Source organism: Phacochoerus africanus, chromosome 8 (assembly GCF_016906955.1).
Source record: "Phacochoerus africanus isolate WHEZ1 chromosome 8, ROS_Pafr_v1, whole genome shotgun sequence".
Classification (NCBI taxonomy): Eukaryota; Metazoa; Chordata; class Mammalia; order Artiodactyla; family Suidae; genus Phacochoerus; species Phacochoerus africanus.
In genome coordinates this window covers 3470509-3488730 of record NC_062551.1, presented here as the reverse complement: position 1 = coordinate 3488730, position 18222 = coordinate 3470509, and the positions used below count along the sequence as shown (strand labels likewise).

The 18222-nt window shown below is 59.5% G+C and overlaps 1 protein-coding gene across 6 annotated transcripts in view; it reads left to right on the top strand.

Moving 5' to 3' along the window:
* GSE1 (Gse1 coiled-coil protein) overlaps positions 1 to 18222 on the top strand; it is a 417870-nt gene that overhangs the window by 143955 nt on the left and 255693 nt on the right. For all 6 annotated transcript variants that reach the window (XM_047792655.1, XM_047792657.1, XM_047792654.1 and 3 more), the window contains exon 2: positions 13013 to 13193. In XM_047792655.1, the coding sequence (XP_047648611.1) occupies positions 13013 to 13193 (181 nt within the window). The remainder of the gene's footprint in view (positions 1 to 13012; positions 13194 to 18222) is intronic.

The window sequence follows — 18222 nt, the reverse complement described above, 5'->3', positions numbered from 1 at the left end:
CCCGCCGCCTCATGGTTCCTAGTGGGACTCCTTTCCACTGCGCCATAACGGGAACTCCAGCAGAGCATTTTTTTTGTTTGTTTGTTTGTTTTTTTGCCATTTCTTGGGCCGTTCCCGAGGCATATGGAGGTTCCCAGACTAGGGGTTGGAATCGGAGCTGTAGCCACCAGCCTACACCAGAGCCACAGCAACACGGGATCCGAGCCGCGTCTGCAACCTACACCACAGCCCATGGCCACACCGGATCCTTAACCCACTGAGCAAGGCCAGGGATTGAACCTGCGACCTCATGGTTCCTCGTCGGATTTGTTAACCACTGCGCCACGACGGGAACCATTTTTTAAGGCAGGGTGCGGGGCGGGGCGGGGGTTGTTGCCAACTTCTCGGGGTCGGATCCGTTGTTCTGGCAGCTGCCCACGTCGGGCAGGCAACAATGTTCCTGTCAGTGGCCAACAAGACAAATGTCCTTCTCTGTTCTGCAACGTTTTCTTTCTCTGTGGGTGAAGTTATATATTCTCTTAAAGGTCAGAGCCTTGAGAATGGGCTGCCCTGTGCGTTTCAGGCTCCAGGCAACATTCGGTGCTGGAAGCACAAGCGGCAGAGCGCAAGGTTCAGGTGAAAGAAGCCGCTCCGACGCGGCGTGAGGTTTGTTCTTCCTGTTACCCGAGCCGCACGTGGCACATTCGACTTGCGATCTGGTGACAGGCCGTGATGGTGATCTAGCCCTGCCGCTCGCGGGCAGTCCTCTGCTGGGCTCAGGGGCACGGGCCGGAGGGGGCGGCGGGAGGGCGGCTCTGGTCTGCCCCTGATGGTCCCTCCAGGCAGGTTACACGTCTCTCTGGGTCTCCAGACTCGCTTCCTCGTCTGGAACATGATGACAGTAACGACAGCGTCTGCCTCCCCGGTGGGTTCGAGGATTAAGTGAATTAAAACGTGTGGAAAGTGCTTAAAACGGTGTGGGACGCAGAGCAGCCGTGTTTATTAGTCTTTTATTGCCATTATATGTATCATGAGCTCATGCGCCGGATGGAAGCCCCTTGGCTGCCAGGAGACAGTGCGCCGCTGTGACCAGAACCCGCAGCTTCTGATTACCTGGGGCCTCCTTTATTAACACGTTTTAATCGCTGAGTGTCAGGCTGGCATCCTGCTTAGGGAGCGGGGCTCCGACGGCAGCAGTGTTGAAGTACCGGCTCGGCTTGCTCCGGGCCCGGCCACCTCCGCTCCGGGGCCTGCAGGACCTCAGGACATCCGGTGCCCTCAGCCACGGTGTTGACCCGGGCCCCGGCTGTGTCCGGCCCGCTGTCCCGGCACAGGGGCTGGGTGGCGGGCAAGGCCACATCTGCAGGCCCCTGGGCACCAGCCTCCAGCCCGCCCTGCTTCCTCTTGACATCCGAGGCCGCTGAGCCGTGACCCAGCAGATGTGACGCCCTGGGAGGCTGTTTGCCGTGGCTGTCACTGTGTTTCCACGCTCTTGTGACAGAAACCCTGGCCTGGCGTTAATTTACATTATAGCCAGTGCACCCCGACGTGTGTTTTTAAAGGGTATAATTTCTATCAACTTCAATTAGAGCTATTTTTATTTTTGTCACCCTGAAGAATTTCCCTGCGGTTAAGCTGCCATTTTTCACTGTAATACCCCTGGCAAGGGCTGGGGAAAAAAATTAATAGTCTAGTGATCACTTAGCTAATGCACTGTCAGCGCTTGATAAACTGACTGCCCTGGGTGAGACACTGCTTTCCTCCACAGTAATTATGTCATGTTCACCTGCAGCGGGCGAGGCCCCCTCGGTGGAGGCGCTGGGTCGAGCGGAGCCCCCACAGAGCCCAGGGCCCCCCTGCTCTCACCCTCTCCTCGGAAGCTGTCTTTGTAGTAATTGAGTTCCACCAGGCTGGCCACCTTCCAGCTGTGTGGCGTTTGGCAGGTTGCTACACATCTCTGATCCTATTGGAACAGGGAGCCCTCCAGAAGGGTGACGGTTGATAAGCCCCCTGACCGCCCTGGCTGGGGGCATCCTAGGAGGCTGTGTGGGAGGGTGGGGGGCTGGAGGGGTGGGCATCGTGCCTGGCTAACAGGGCTTTGACTTGCAAAGGGGGCTGAGGTGCAGGCTCTGAATGGGGAGCTGCCGGGTAAAGCCCGGTGCAGACTCTGCACACAGGAGCGGGGAGCTGGGAAAGGCCGCGGTGGGGCCAGGGAGGCAGCTGAACCTGCAGAAAAGTGGCTTCGTGGACGACTGCTTTGGGATACAGAGGCGCAAACTACCGGTGCGGCCAACACCCTGGTGACTCTCCAGGGAGTCGTGCTGCGTGGAAACAGCCAGTCCCCAAGGGCTGCAGGCTGTGATCGGATTTACATAACACGCTTGAAGTGACAAAATACAGGAATGGAGAACACATCCGTGGTTGCCAGGGCTTGGCGTCGGGGCAGCCGGGAGGTGGGTGTGTTTATCAAAGAGAGTCACGGGCAGCTTAGGCTGGGCTGTTCCGAATCTCGACGTGGAGGTGGAAACAGGAGCCTCTGCCAGTGAGGTCTCGTTGCAGAGAACAAAATGCACACGGGTCAGCCTGGGGGATGCAGCTGCAGAAAGTAGGTGAGCCGGCCTGTTGCTGTCCTCCTGTGACCTTGGCTTTAGTTTTGTTAGATCCTGGGCAGACTGTGCAAAGCGCACGCGGGATCTCCCTGGGTCGTTCCTCACAACTGCATGTGAATCCGGAAGCATCGCCTCATAAAAAGTTAGAACAAAACCAGGGCGTTCCCGTTGTGGCGCAGTGGAAATGAATCCGACCAGGAACCATGAAGTTGTGGGTTCGATCCCTGGCCTTGCTCAGTGGGTTAAGGATCTGATGTTGCCGTGAGCTGTGGGGCAGTTCGCAGATGTGGCTCGGATCTGGCGTGGCTGTGGTATAGGCTGGCGGCTGTAGCTCCGATTTGACCCCTGGCCTGGGGACCTCCGTATGCTGCGGGTGCGGCCCTATAGAGACAAAAGACCAAAAAAATAAATAAAAATAAAAATAAAAACAAAAGCAAACAAAGGATCACATCTCTCCTTGGCTCAGAACCCATTTTATTCCGAATGAGAGCCAGAGTCCCTTAGGGACCCACGAGACCCTCCAAAAGATGACTCATTTGCTCATTCTTCAGCCACGTGGGCCCTGTTGCTGTTTCTCACGCACATTCTCCTGCCTCAGGGCCTTTGCATGGGCTGTTCCCTATTCCTGAAACGCTGTTCCCCAGGCTTCCACATGGCTCCTTCCGTAACGCAGATGGCCCTTCTGTGTGCTGTGCTGGGGACACTGTGCCCGGCCCTGGGGTTACTGAGAGTACTCTTTGTGGGAGTGAACAGTCAAGAGGCAGGGGGTCAGAACTGTAACCCCTCAATCAGTGGTACGCAGATGAGGGCGCTAGTGGAGGTGGTTTGGGGAGGGTCTGCCTTTGTCTGGGAGGGGGAGCTGGGGAGACAGCCCGGGGAAGGGGGAAGACCCATGGCTGAAAAGGAGGTGGGAAACTAGGGTGGGCAGAGGGCATTTGGGGGTGTCATGGGCATGACAGTGGCTCCTGAGCAGATCCCCGTGTTGTTTCTACCCCCCCCCCGAACCTGGGGACCCCTTGCCCTTTTATGGCTGGGAAACCAAGGCCCAGAGAGGTGCAGTCAGTTGCCTGAAGGCTCACAGCTCATAGGTGGTGGGGCTGGGATTTGAACCAGGCAAGATGGTTTCTCCCTCTGTCCTCAGCCCCTACCGTGTGCTTGGAGGGGAGACAGATGGTAATGAGCCCAGAGGTACAGGCACACACGTGTCCCCCACGGCCGGCCGTCTGGGTAAACCAGTGGGAGCCCCTGCAGCAGCCTCAGCGGCTCCCACTTCTCCCAGCCTTGCCTCTGCCTCAGTCAAGGCTCCCCCCTCCCTGCACGACCCCTCTCTTCCCAGGTGTGTTTAGGATTTGAAGCAAATGGCACTCCACCCCCAGACTTCTGATTCTAGAACAAGGATCAGCAAACTTGGCCTAGGGACCACATCGTGCCTACAGCTTGTTTGCAGACAGCCCGTGGACTCAAAATGGGTCCCCTTTTTTTGCAAAAATCAAAGGAAGGAGTTCCTGCCGTGGCACAGTGGTTAACGAATCCAACTAAGAGCAATGAGGTTCCAGGTTCGATCCCTGGCCTCGCTCAGTGGGTTAAGGATCTGCCCTTGCCATGAGCTGTGGTGCAGGTCACAGATGCAGCTCAGATGCTGTGTTGCTGCGGCTGTGGCATAGGCCGGCGGCAACAGCTCCGATTAGACCCCTAGCCTGGGAACCTCCATATGCCGCGGGTGCAGCCCTAGAGAAGACAAAATATATGTATATATATATGGAAGAATAGTATATCATGACCTGAAAATGGTGAGAAATTCACATTTCAGTGTCCATCAGTAAAGCTGCACTGGAACAGCCCCAGCGCGCTTTTGTTCATGTTTAAGTCACTCTGGTGCTGCGAGGCCAGGGTTGAGTAGTTCCAGCAGAACCATATGCTTCATAAGCCGAAAATGCTATCTGACCTTTTCAGAAAAGGTTTGCAGACATGCTCCCTGCCTCGGGGCCTTTGTGTTTGCTGTTCCCTCTTCCTGGAACACTCTTCCCACAAACATCTGTCTCCTTGGCTAGCTCCCTTGTTTCCTTCGGGTCTGGGTACAAACGTCCTCTTCTCACTGGGACAGCCTATGGAAAATTCTGTCCCTGCCCACCCTCCTCGCATCTGTCTTCTGGCACCTCGGACCAAATGACACATGAACGTGCACGTATTGATGTCTGTCTCCCCCATCCAGAGTGTCACCTCCTTAACAGCAGGAATTATTAACTCTTTTGTTTGCTATTGTACAGCGTTGCCAGGTATATTGTCTGGCAACAGTAAGTGCTTAATAAGTGATTATTGGATGGACGGACGGACAGATGGACAGATGGCAGACAGGAGGATGGATGGGCTGGGAGATGGAGAGACAGATGATTGGATGCATGGATGGACGGACGGATGGGTGGATGGATGGAAGGATGGATGGATGGACAGATGGCAGACAGGAAGATGAATGGGCTGGCAGGTTGCTGGACGGATGGATGGATGGAAAAACGAATGGATGGATGGATGGATGGATGGACAGATGGATGAAAGGACTGGATGAATGGACAGATGGATGGATGGACGGATGGGTGGATGGATGGACAGACGGATGGATGAATGGACAGATGGATGGATGGAAGGGTGGATGGATGGACAGAGAGATGGAAGGATGGATAGATGGATGAACGGATGGAGGGATGGACAGATGAATGGATGGATGGCAGGCAGGAGGATGAGTGGGCTGGCAGGTGGATAGACAGATGATTGGATGGATGGATGGATGGGCAGACAGGTGGATGGAAGGACAGACGGATGGATGGATGGATGGATGGGCAGACAGGTGGATGGATGGGCTGGGAGATGGAGAGACAGATGATTGGATGCATGGATGGGTGGACGGATGGGTGGATGGATGGAAGGATGGATGGATGGACAGATGGCAGACAGGAAGATGAATGGGCTGGCAGGTTGCTGGACGGATGGATGGATGGAAAAACGGATGGATGGATGGATGGATGGACAGATGGATGAAAGGACTGGATGAATGGACAGATGGATGGATGGACGGATGGGTGGGTGGATGGACAGACGGATGAATGGACAGATGGATGGATGGAAGGGTGGATGGATGGACAGAGAGATGGAAGGATGGATAGATGGATGAACGGATGGAGGGATGGACAGATGAATGGATGGATGGCAGGCAGGAGGATGAGTGGGCTGGCAGGTGGATAGACAGATGATTGGATGGGTGGATGGATGGATGGATGGGCAGACAGGTGGATGATGGACAGACAGATGGATGGATGGACAGGTGGATGGAAGGACAGACAGATGGATGGATGGATGGGCAGACAGGTGGATGGAAGGACAGACAGATGGATGGATGGATGGATGGCAGACAGGATGAATGGGCTGGCAGGTGGATAGACAGATGATTGAATGGATGGAAGGGTGGGTGAACACGTGGTAAGTGGATGGCTGTGAGACATGACAGATGTGTGAGAAGCTGGGCTGGCCCAAATCGTATGGCTCTTAGATGCCACATGGCAGGGCGAGAACTTCGGTGAAGGATTTTACGCAAGCGGGCTGAGTGTGATTTTTTGGAAAGTTGGCTCAGGCCCAAGCATGGATCGGGTGGAGTGGGCAGGGTGCCCAGAAACTGGTAGAAGTCTCTCTCCCCGGAAGACAAGAGGAGGTGAGTGGGCACAGCGGGCAAGCAGGAGTAGGAGGGGGACCCAGGACAGTCGGGGTGTCGGGTACTGATTGCTCTGAGGTCAGTCTGGCTCTCCCTGCCCGCCTGCAGGAGCTGGGATTTGGGGCTAATGCCAAGGGCTAGGGGAGCCCCTACATCCCCAAGGGCTCTCGCCCCAACCCTGGCCTGAGTTGGGTTCCCCCACTGTCACCCATGTGCTCTGTTGCCTGGCAGTCACGGGGAGGCATGCCTGCCTCTGGAAACAATGAATTCTTCCCGAAGCCCTCTGCCCTGTCCCGGGCCTTACAAGGGAGTCAGCTGACTCAGAAGCCTCCCTTGAGGGAGGGGACCAGGCTCATGCCTTCTAGAAGGTCCCTTTGAGCCACAAGAGCAGCAGGAACTAGGTGTGCCTGCCTCTGCCCCACCCAGCTGTGTCTCGCAAGGCTCTGAGTGCTATTGGCAGCAGACTCCGGCTTTCTAAGAAGCTGAGAGACATCACGCCCCACCAGCCCACCGCGCCCTGCTGCCAAGCACAGTGGGGCATTGCCCTCTGTGTGTCTCAGTCTCCCCGTCTGTGTGATGGAGCTTGACAGTTCCTGCCCCACCCCCCACGGCTAAGACACCTGCAAAGGCTGGTGTGGGGCCTGGCGCTCAGCAGGTGCTGCGGTCTGCGTGGAGCCGTGACCATTGGAAGGCACTTTTGTCCCAAGCCTGCTGCTTTAGGATCATGGCCCATGGCCCTTCTGCTCTGGCCCTTCAGGGACAGACAGTGGCTCCTGGCTTGGACACAATGCCTAGTTTCAGCGGAACCCAGAGATTCTTCAGCTCCCACAACTCCCAGGCCTTGAACGAGGGATCTCTTGATGGTCCGTCTGGCAGGCGGGCTTTGCCTCTGTCATCTGCTCTCTCCTGCTTTAACCATGGCCTTTCGGTCTTTCTGTGTGTCTGGCCGGGCTGGGCTGCACGAATCCTAACTAGGGAATTCTTGCATCTGCCCTGCTGTGTGGACGTGACTCTCAGCTCCCCCCTTTTCACACGAGGAAGCAGAGGCCCAGAGGCATTAAAAAGCCTGCCCAAGGTCACCCAGCTGGGAACCCAGGTGGTCTCCGCTTGGCCACACAAGTGCCTCTGGCCCCTTTTCTCCACTGAGCTTGGCTGCCGTCCTCCTGAGAAACCCGAGGACCTTCTTCCTTTCCAGACTCTCGAGGGAGGTATCCGGTGCCTGCTGGAAGGGGAACCAGGCCGGGTGATCTCTGTCCACTTCCGGTCGTCTTAGCCTCAGTTTCTCCATCTGTAGAATGGACTGGTCAGCCTCCCCACCTGGCCTCCCTGGCAGGACATTGCAAAGCTCCAGGAGGTGGCCCTGTGCACACGTCATTCGGGTGGCTACCGTGATCGGTCCCCTGGCTGGATGTGAAGCCAGAGACAGAACCTTCCTTGCAGTTCCTGAGTCCTGGGCCTTCCGTCTGCCTGGGCTTCTCCCCTCCTCGAGGCTGGATGAGCCCATGCCTCCCTCCCATCCGCCAGCACTGAGAGGTGGGAGCCTCTGAGGGCACTCAGCTGGGGCAGCGTCAGATCGAGACCCCTGGCTGTGGCTTCTCCGCCCGAGCGGGCGCCCCCCTCCCCACGAGCGCTGCAGCCGGAGTGCCCCCTAATTGCAGTCACAGATGTGGGGCCAGCAGCCTCTCCCGCGCGCTCTGCTGTGTCGCGTGAGCTTAATTAGTCCCTGATTACTCATTTGCTGGGTGCTGTGTGTATTCCATATCTAATAACTTTCCAATTACGCCCGGCCTGCCCTGCGCATTTAAAAACCCGTGAGTTGTCTGCTTGTCGGGGACTCTGCATTCGGTGGCTCCATCTCCCCCGGCCCTGACCCTATCTTTCCTTTAGTGCGGTATTCGGAATCCTCCGCTTGCCATCACGGAGCTATTACAGGGAATTAAGGGGCATAAAATACTGTTTGGGGGCCTCTGATGCACCAGCTTGCAGTGCAGAGCAGGAAACCCCATCAGAGAGGCTCGAGCACGTCTTTGTAGGTGGGCTCTCGTGGGGGCCCGGAAACGGGGCGGAGGGGCCCCATGTCCCCTTAGTTCCCTCCCAGACAGACAGCACCAGTCCTGTGACCCGCGTGTCCCTGGCAGGTGGCAGAGGTCTCCCTCCAGCCCGGCCACCGCTGCTGGGGAGGGAGGCGGCTTTTCTCCCTGCACTTGGCTTCCTGCCTGTGTCTGATTTTTCCTCGGGGCCAAGGGCAGGTAACGCCGCGTCTCCTCTGTCCCTTCCTGCAGCTCTGTTCTGGCTCATCCTCCTGGCCCTGCTCTTGAGAAAAATCAGTCTCACAGGAGTTCCCGTCGTGGCGCAGTGGTTAACGAATCCGACTAGGAACCATGAGGTTGCGGGTTTGGTCCCTGCCCTTGCTCAGTGGGTTAACGATCCGGCGTTGCCGTGAGCTGTGGTGTGGGTCGCAGACGAGGCTCGGATCCCACGTTGCTGTGGCTCTGGCGTAGGCTGGCAGCTACAGCTCCGATTCAACCCCTAGCCTGGGAACATCCATATGCCGCGGGAGCGGCGCAAGAAATGGCAAAAAGACAAAAAGACAAAAAAAAAAATCAGTCTCACTTCACCGACACACCCCCTACCCACTGACCCGCAGGATAAACCTGTGTGCCCGCGACCCCCCCAGGCGTTTGCTGAAGCAGTGAGCCCAGGACTCAGGCCCTCCTGGTGTGCACTGGGCACCTGCTGGGTGCTGGCGCAGCAGGGGCATGCAGGGGTTCAGTACCTGAGACGACTGGCCTGGATTGTCAGCTCTGACTGCAACCAGCTGGGGGGCCTCGGGCAGCTGACTTGACGTCTCTGTGCCTGAGTTTCCTCTGCTACAAAGGGGCAGCTGAGATAGGGTTGTTGGGAGCGTTAAATAGGCCACTGAGAGCAGATGCTCCGGGGGCACCGGGCCCAGAGCAAGTCCTCAACAAATCTAGGGTAGGCATTACTGACCCATTTCCCAGAGGCGTAAACTGAGGTCAGAGCCACCGTGACTTGCCTGTTAACTTGTAGTTATTCCTGCAGGCAGGCAGCACGCAGGATTCTGTCCCAAGCTGCTTTATTCAAGACCGGTAAGGCCGGCTTCCAAGAGTGCTTTCTTTTTTTTCCTTTTTATGGCCACACCTGTGGCATACCAAAGTTCCTGGGCTAGAGGTCGAATCGGAGCTGTAGCTGCTGGCCGACACCACAGCCACAGCAACACGGGATCCGAGCCACATCTGCGACCTACACCACAGCTCCCGGCAACCCCGGATCCTTAACCCACTGAGTGGGGCCAGGGAATCGAACTTGCATCCTCATGGTCATGATGTTGGGTTCTTAACCCCCTGAGCCACAGTGGGAACTCCTGGTTTTCCCCTTTGGAGTAGGGCTGCCGCATCTGCTCTCTGCCCACCTCCATCTCCAGCCCTCCCTGTGAACTCACCTGGAGTCGGTGCTCTCAGAAATCCCTTCCTGGAGGACTTGTAACCAGGCAAGACCTCGTTAGGCTGGTCAGCGGTGGGCTGGGCGGCAAATCCCTTTTGTAAAGAACCCTGGACACGTTCCCCCTTTGCCCTTTCGCCTTTAAGCAGTGCTTTAAACGTACTGGCCCGGAGCCCAGGGGAGTCAGGGGGCAGTAGACTTTTTCCTGCTCGCTCTGCAGGGGCCCTGTGGCCTCGCTGGGGTGCCGCCCGTTTCTGGGGTCCCCAACGTAGGGAGCAGTGTATGTCCCACGCTCGATCCTAACAGCCCTTTAAATGAAGACAGGCCGTGAGCTTGGAACGCTTGGCTCTGGTTGAGAGAAGCCACAGCGAGGTCTGCTTTTTATTAGTCAGGGGCGGTCGTCCCTTTGGCCTGGAAGAGAGAGGAAAGGCAGCTCTCTGCCTCCGTGTGATGTCTGGCTGAGGCCCTCCGCCTCCCCAGAGACGATGCCAGCGGGAGCTAATGCGTATGCACCACAGCGCGTGTGTCTGGCAGCCTCGCCCATCCATTGAGAGTGGCTGAGCCTCCTGGGAGTCCCAGGCAGCTGCTGACAAACGCTGGAGACGGGGCTGAAATCCTTTTACTTCCACCGCGAGTTGCCGCGATGGGAACAGCTGGACCAGGGGACGGAGGACGTGTTTCTGGGCCAGGCCCCTGTTGTAGCTCTTTGGGGTTGTAGGAGTTAGGCGCTGCTGCGTAACAAAGGCCCACGAACGAGCGACTCAGCAACACACCCATCCGCACACGCTCCCTGGGGCCCCCTGCTAAGAGTCTCGAAGGCTGCAGGTCAAGGCCACCGTGAAGCTGTGCTCTCGTCTGCAGGCTTGACTGTGGAAGGGCCCACCCCCCAGGTCCTTGCGGGTCGACTTCATTTGTCTGTGACCTGGGGGCTGCTGTGAACCTTCAGGTGCACGTTTTTGTGGGTTTGCTTTTCTGGGCTCGCTGCCTAGGAGTGGAACGACTGGGTCCCTGGATGACCCTGTGTTTGACCTTAGGGAGCTGCCAGGCCCTCTCCAAAGTAGCTGCCCTGTTTTGCAATCCCACCAGCAGCATGTGCGGGTTCGCTGATAGGGGTACATGTAGCGCTTAATCAGCATGAGAGCACAGCTTTTAAAGATGCTTTCCCAGCATCCTCCGGAAAAATCCGACCCGGGGCTGGGGATGGGGGGAGCTGGTTTTCCTCCATGCAGCCGCTGGGGACTGGGGCTGTCCCCTCTAGTCTCCCCTGCCTCGTACTCTGTTAACCGTTTATTCTCCTGGCTCCTGCAGGGATGTGTTTGAATCTCTTGCCCTTCCTGTCCCCACTCCCTTGCAAAGCCTGCTCCTCTTGAAGGTCTCGTTCAAGTTCCACCTGCTCCAGGAAGCCTGCCTGGATTTTCCCAGCCCCCGGGGGAATTCTCCCTTTCTAAACTCCTGTGGGACTTGTCATCTGCCCCTGCCCCCACCGCCCAGTCATATTCTCTTTTGCCACCTGATGTTCTCTGCTTCAAAGCCATGTCCCCTGGTTGCTTTCTAACGGAGGCAGGGTCTTCTCCCAACTGCTTGAGTTCGAATCCCGACAGCCCCAGGTCCCAGGAGAGCTCAGACAGGCTACTTTGCCTCTTGGTGTTTCCATGTTTTTGTGGGAGACAAAGGCCCCGAGGACCACTCAGAGGGTCACCTGGAGCGCATCCTCGGGCTCACAGCTCCCCACCCCCACCAGGTGCCCCCCCCCACACCTTCCCCTGCAGGACTCTGGTCCCCCAGCTGCAGGAGGACAAGCAGGCCGTGAGCGTCACCCCTCTTGCCACTTGCCCGGGGGCAGGGTCAAGGCCAGGAAACAGTGCTGCCCTCCTTCACCCCCTGCCCCCTGCCCCCCAGGGGGTTGCAGGCGCGCTGCCTGGTTTGATCAGGTACCACCCTATGGACATCCCCAGGCTTGGCTGGACGAGTCATCCTGTGACGAACGGGGGCGCAGCAGCCCTGCGTCGGGTTGTTGGCTAAAGCGTAGGGAGCGGGGGGCAAGGTTGCAAGAGCTGCTCAAATGAGGCGGGCAGGGGGGTCTGTCCGGGGCTTCCAGGGGCCTTGCCACCCTGAGGGGCCCCGGCCCCAAGCAAGCCAGGAAGTGAATGAAGTGTGTCGGGCCCAGGCGCCACCTCCTCCCGGCTCCTGCCGCAGCCGCCAGCACGCCTGTGGGATTTGCGGGGACTGTGGTCGGGGCCGTGTCACCATCTGGATCCTATAAATTAAAGCGTTCCCAGAAACACGTGGAACATGTATACGTCTCCGGCCTGTGGGGCTCGTGGAGCCTGGATGGGGCGCTTTGGTTTATAGCACCCATCCTCCCACACGTAGCATTGACATGAAGTTGCTTTTCGACAACCGTGTAGGCCCGGAGTTGGGGATCAGACAGTGGAGGGGGTGTGCTCCCCAGTCCTCAGGACTGGCCCTGGAACCCTGGCAGGTCTCTCCCACACCCTGAAGCCCAGGCCTAGGATCTGAAGCCCTGCAGACCTGGACTGACCCTGCCCAGGCCTCCGGCAGCTCTGTGACCCCAGGCTCCCACCTCCCTCTCTGGGCCTCAGTTTCCCCAGCTGCAGAGGGGGGCGAGGCTACCAGGAGGGTCACATTCACAGGCAGAAAGTAGGGGGATGGCTGCCAGGGGCTGAGGGAGGGAGTCCGGAGAGTTGGTGCTTAATGGTGTGGCGTTTCCTTTTGCTACGTGGAGAAAGTTCTGGAAATGGATCCAGGGATGGTTGCACGATGTGGTTGGACCAAATACCAGTGAGTTGCAGACTTAAAAATGGTCCAGATGTAAGTTTCATGTTATGTATATTTCACCCCAGTTTTTTAAAATACAGCCAAAGGGTAGGGGGGACAGGGTGGCCGCTTTGCAGAGTGGACTGCATGTTAGTTATGAGAGTTGCAACTAACTAGCAGGACTTGTAGGAACGTCCGTGGTGCAGAGCAGAGGTAGCGATGGGACCTCAGCGGGGGATCCGAGGTGCCTGGCGCTCAGCCCAGAGTCCCAGGCGGGGTTTGCTGCGTGAGGAAGACGCTCACGCTGGCTCACACTGGCTTTCTGGGGACCAGCGCTGCCACTGTCCCGAGCCAGCCACACTGAGTCCCAAAGCCAGGCCATCGTGGGGGAGGGGTGGGCCCCAGCAGCCCAGGGGGGCCCCCCTGCTGGGCAACTCCAGGCAGGCGTGGCCCGGACTCACCCTGTCCCCTCCCGTCTTTCCAGGTCACCTCTGCTTCTCTCGAGGCATCGACGGCTGTCCCCCCTCCCAGCCGGGAGCCAGGACCTCGGCCGGGCGCGCCAGCAGAGAGCCTGACCAGGGGCTCCAGGACTGCCCCAGAGCAGGGGCCAGCCCGCGGTCAGCAGAGCAGCCTGGACACGGCCGGAGCAGACCTTGTGGGCACAGGTAGGCCGGCTTTTTACTGTCTGGGTTCTGGAGCAGATCAGGCCACCCCGGCATGGGGGGCCCCCAAAGCTAGTTGTGCCGAAGAGTCCCACCTGCCGACCCCACATCCTAGGCAGAGCCGCGAGGCGGAGTCTCCCTTCTTTGAATGCTTTTCCCACTCCAGGGATTAAGCCTGATTGTGGTTTAATCAGAATCCTCGCTTGTCCACACCCTCTTATCCACGATTCACAGACGGCCTTTGTTGTATCTTTTTATCTCTGCTTTTCATCGTGTTCACTCATTCAGTTAAAAAAATAATGCACTGGGTGGCCCCGAAGCACCACCCAACCCGAGCCCCGGGACGGGACGCGCCCTCTCCCTGGCTGCACCCCCACCCCGTTCTCCCCCCCCAGGGTGAGCCACCATCTCCCGTTTGCTTTTCCCGCCGCACCTGTGTTTGCCTGAACACCGCCTAGTTTCTGGGGGTGTGAGCTTTGTCTCCTGGGCCTGGCTCAGCGCCGCAGGGTCCGTCTGTTGTCACAGCTGCCGCGGCGCTGGGTTTCGCCGCCTCTGTGCGCTGCGTGCTGTTCCGCCGGCCCGTGTGCCTGCCCTCTGCCTCCCGCCGTGCGCATCCATGGGGCCCTTGCGCTCAGCCTCAGCTGGGCCAGAGGGAATGGGGTGGGGGGGGGTCCAGCCAGGGAAGACGCTGCCCATTGGTTTCCCGGGCGGGTGTTCGCTCCCACCCCACCTGCCACGGGGCTCCCGGGCGCCCATCTCGGCCCCGTCGGGCGCGTTGCTTCCCTGCTGATGGAGAGGCCGTTCCCTCCTGGGTTGTGGGGCCTGTGGGTGGTGTTTGTCATGAGCCGTGTGGGCCCCGGGCTGGGGGCATTGAGTGGATGCCTGCGTTCTTGCCTACAGAGGGTCGCGGAGTGGTACCTTAGGCCAGGACCCCTAAGGCCGGTCCCTGTGTGTGTCCTGCCCCTAAGACTCGCCGACTCCCCAGCCCAGGCCTCCCTGGCGCTGGTCCACTGCAGGGGCAGCTGGTGGAAGATGCTGCCTGTTAGGGAGAGAGTTGGAGCTGGTGGCTGGGGGCTGGGGGTGGGTGCAGCTGCCCCCACCCCTGTCCTCGGGTCCTGGGGGTCCATCTGCAGGACCCACCTATTTCTCCCTGCGACGTGGACTCGGCCAGGGGCGGGGCTGGGCCTGGGGCCAAGTTCAGAGCGGGCTGACCAGGGGCTGACGACCACCTGGCCCCCCAAGGGCTTCTAGACGCCGGCAGATGGGGATGAGGTGTCAGGCGCACAGGGGCCGTACGCGGGGAGTGGCAGGGATGCCCCCCGCCCCCCGAGCCTGGGACAAGGGTCTTCATGCACTGTGGCTTGCCATCCTCGTCTGAGCAGTGGGAGTGAAGGCTGATGCCAGTGCCTGGCTCACAGGGCAGCGTGACAATCAAACCGGGACAGGAGCGCATTCAGCACGGGCCCCGCCTACTCCCCCCCCACAAGTGCTCATGGTACTGGCTCGGGTCAGCACTGTTGCTTGTCACCGCGGTCACTCCTGGAGCCGCCTCCTCCAGGCAGCCAGAGATCCCTGAAGCTTTACTCCTGACCCACCTCCTTCACCCCAGCTGTGCCCCCCTGCCCCAGCTCTGGGTTAAAAACCTGCACAACCATGACCCTGGGGGACCCTCCCCTCCCCCAGTGGGCACACACGAGGCCCTGCCCTCCCCCCTGCCCTGGGGCCGCCTGGGGCACAAGCCCCACGTCTGCCAGCTGCTCCCTATCAGGCTGCGGCCATGCCCGGCGGGGGGGAGCTCAGCTCACAGCTGGAGACCCGCCAGAAGCGCCATCCTGCAGTCAGCCCCTCCCGGGGAGGCCACCGCCGCTGCTGCTTGGAAATGTGACAGTGACTAATGGTTTATTACACACCTGCCACCTCTCCTCGAGCGGGCGGCACAGCCCCCGGGTCCAGCTGTGCACTGCCAGCTGGACAGCGGGGCGGGCACAGGGGGCGAGCACTTATAGACACATGGACACACACGGGCCCAGGGACACTCAGGGACAAACGCAGATCTGGCACATGCGCCACACAGAAGGGGACACGTGCAGATACAGGGACGTGCAGGGACACACATTCAGATATGCACACGCAGGCACCTGTGTGGCCTAAGGTGCACACAGAACCACATCGCAGACACGCATACCTGTATGCACACGTGCCCCCCAACACACACACACACACACACACACACACACACACACGCGCATGCACGCACGCGCGCGCGCACACACACACACACACACCATCCCGCGTGCACACCCATGCACGCCGCCCTGCAACTCCCTCTCTCCAGAGCTCTGAGCCTCCTCGTCTCCCCTCTGTCTCTCCCGCTCCCTATGGGGTGGCATCCACCCCAGTGCCATCTGGGGAAGGGGTCTTTCCCAGAAGGGCCAGTGGCCTGGGCGGGTCAGGGGCTGCCTCTATTGCTTTGGGGGGCAGCTGGCCATTGCGGTCTGTTTCTGACCCCTGTGCCCTGCAGACATCTGGGGTGTGGGGGCAGCAGCCTTCAACCAGGGAAGGAAGCTGTCACACCGACCACCCTTGTGTCGGGCTGGAGGCTGGCCAAGTGGCCCCAGGGATATGCACGGCCAGCCCACCTGGGGAGCCATCCCCTCGAGGTGGCCTCCCCCTGTAGGAGAGGAGCCCTAGGCCCTGCTCTTTCCAATATTCTCAAGCCGTTAGTCAAAGGAAGGTCCATTTCTCATGCGCCACTCGCAGGCGGTGTCAACTCCAGCAAGGGGACGCTCCTAATTCATCACCAGCTGATGAGCACAGGCATTCCTGAACAATGACCTCTCTGCGGTCGCAGCCTCCTTGGCAGGGAAGCGGCACCGTCTGGTGATAAGTGAGGGTGTGGTTTTGGGATCCCAGACCCAAGTCCAAGTTTCCACATCTCAGCGCTGCCACTTCCCGCCACGGAGCCTCGGCAAGTTTCAGAATCTCTCCAGAGCTTAGCTGCTCCATCGGCTGAGTGGGCGCGGGGACAATGAAGTCTTCCTTGTAGCACGGCATCAGTGACATGGGAGGAACCCCCAGGGGGCCGCAGGGCCACAGGGCAAAGTTGCACAGGTTTCACACTGCACAACTCCAGGGGGCACCATTCTTGTCGCCTCTGTGAACATGCTCCCTGAGTGGCCGTGTTGCTCAGCGGAGCACTGCCCCCCCCCCCCGTCGTTCTGCCACATGGCCCTGGATGGCCTTTCTGAGCTGTGGGATGGCTTCTAAAGTGGTTAATGATATCTTTATTTGCAGAGAGTGGAAACCCCAGACTCCACCGAGGGGTTTGGGATGGGGTCCCAGAAGGCCAGCCAGAGGGTGACTCTCCAGTCCCGTTCGTGTTCCTGGGGCTCCTCCCTTTCCCTTCTGCCATGTGGGGGGGAGCTGGGATTGGCCAGCCCTGTTGGGGTGCTCTGTGGGTTCCTTCCAGAGGCTGCTCTGCTCCCACCGGGAAGCCTCCTTTCTTGCTGGTACTTATTCCAGGCTTTTGGGGACCACTGGTCCAGCAGGGAGGGGAGGGGAGGACAGGACTAGCTGGGCGGGGTGGGGACCAAGACTCAGCGCATCTCCCATTTCTCGGCCGGGCTGGCCCGGGGGACCCCGCCTTCCCCTGCTCTCGTCGCCACCACGGCAGCGACTACCGTGGACAAGTCCAGTTCCTGGAAGAGTCCAGTTCTTGGAAGTTCCTCCTGCTGCTGTAAACCCTAAGTCCGGCAGCCTTTCGTATCTTATGGTTCTGGAGGCCAGAAATCCAACACGGGTCTCCCGGGCTCACATCAAGGTGTGGGAAGAGCTGGTGCCCCCTGGAGGCTCCAGGCGAGAATCTGTTTCCTGGCCTTTTCCAGCTGCCGGCGGCGGTGCCCGCATCCCTCGGGGCGTGGCCCCTCCTCCACCCGCCGAGCAGCGGGCACTGCATCCCTCTGCCCTGTTTCTGTGGCCACAGCGCCCTCCCGATGCTCCCTGCCCGCTTCTGCACCAGGACCTGTGATTGCGCGGGCCACCTGCACAGTGCAGGATCCGAGCTCGTCTCAAGGTCAGCCGACCACCAGACGCTGCTCCCTCGTGCCGTGTCAGGGAGCATCCTCACAGGTTCCCGGGGTCTGGACATGGATGTCTTTAAGGGCCATTATCCCGCTGACCACGCCGTCCCTTATGAATTAGTTGTGTTAGGACAAGCACCGACAGCTGCTGTAGCAGGTACCCCTGAGCCCACTGTGCTTCCTGGTTGGGTGACATGGGGTCCCAGGTTCCCTTTAGCTCATGGCTCAGCCAGGTCATAGCTCCCAGCGTTTCCTGATTCCATCCACCAGCAGACACGGGGAGGAAAACACGAGAAAGCCACTGGACACACACCCACCTTGGCCGTGAGGCCTTGAGGTGACCCATATTCTTCCATTGGCCTGAAGAGGCCCCCTGGTGATGGAAAGGAGCTGGGCAGTGACAACTGTCCACTACAGGGGGGCCCGGGCATGGTGGAGGGTTGGCCGTCGCTGGCCCGGCCGGCCAGCCCACCGGACGGATCACCCACTGGTCCGTGAGCTCCAAGAACTGGGTCTGAGTCTGTCCTGCTGCACCTGCACGCCCTCCCCGGGTCCCTTTGTGCTCCTTCTGGGAGAAACGCTGCGAGTTCTCATCCTCCGGCAGGTGTGGGAGCGTGAGGACCAGGCCTGGCTGCCAGCAAAAGGCCAGCTTACCCTCTGGGGCTCTGTGGGCCAGGCTGAGGCTTTGCCTGGGGTGGCCTCTGTGTGCCCTCTCTGCTTCCTCATCCTGGCCCGTGCCCATGCCCTGGGGCTGCTTCGCCTTACCGATCACTCAGTGCACATCCTGGTCTGCTGCTGCGAAGCCACTGGGGACAGTGCATCCCCTAGAGCCGATGGCTCAGCTCAGCTGCCTGTGCCCTCTGCCCCCAGCGTCACCAGCCTCTGCCTGGGCTCCCTGGCTCCGCGGATGTGGGGGGACTCTGCTGCAGATGCTGTAGCTCAGCCAGCGCTCC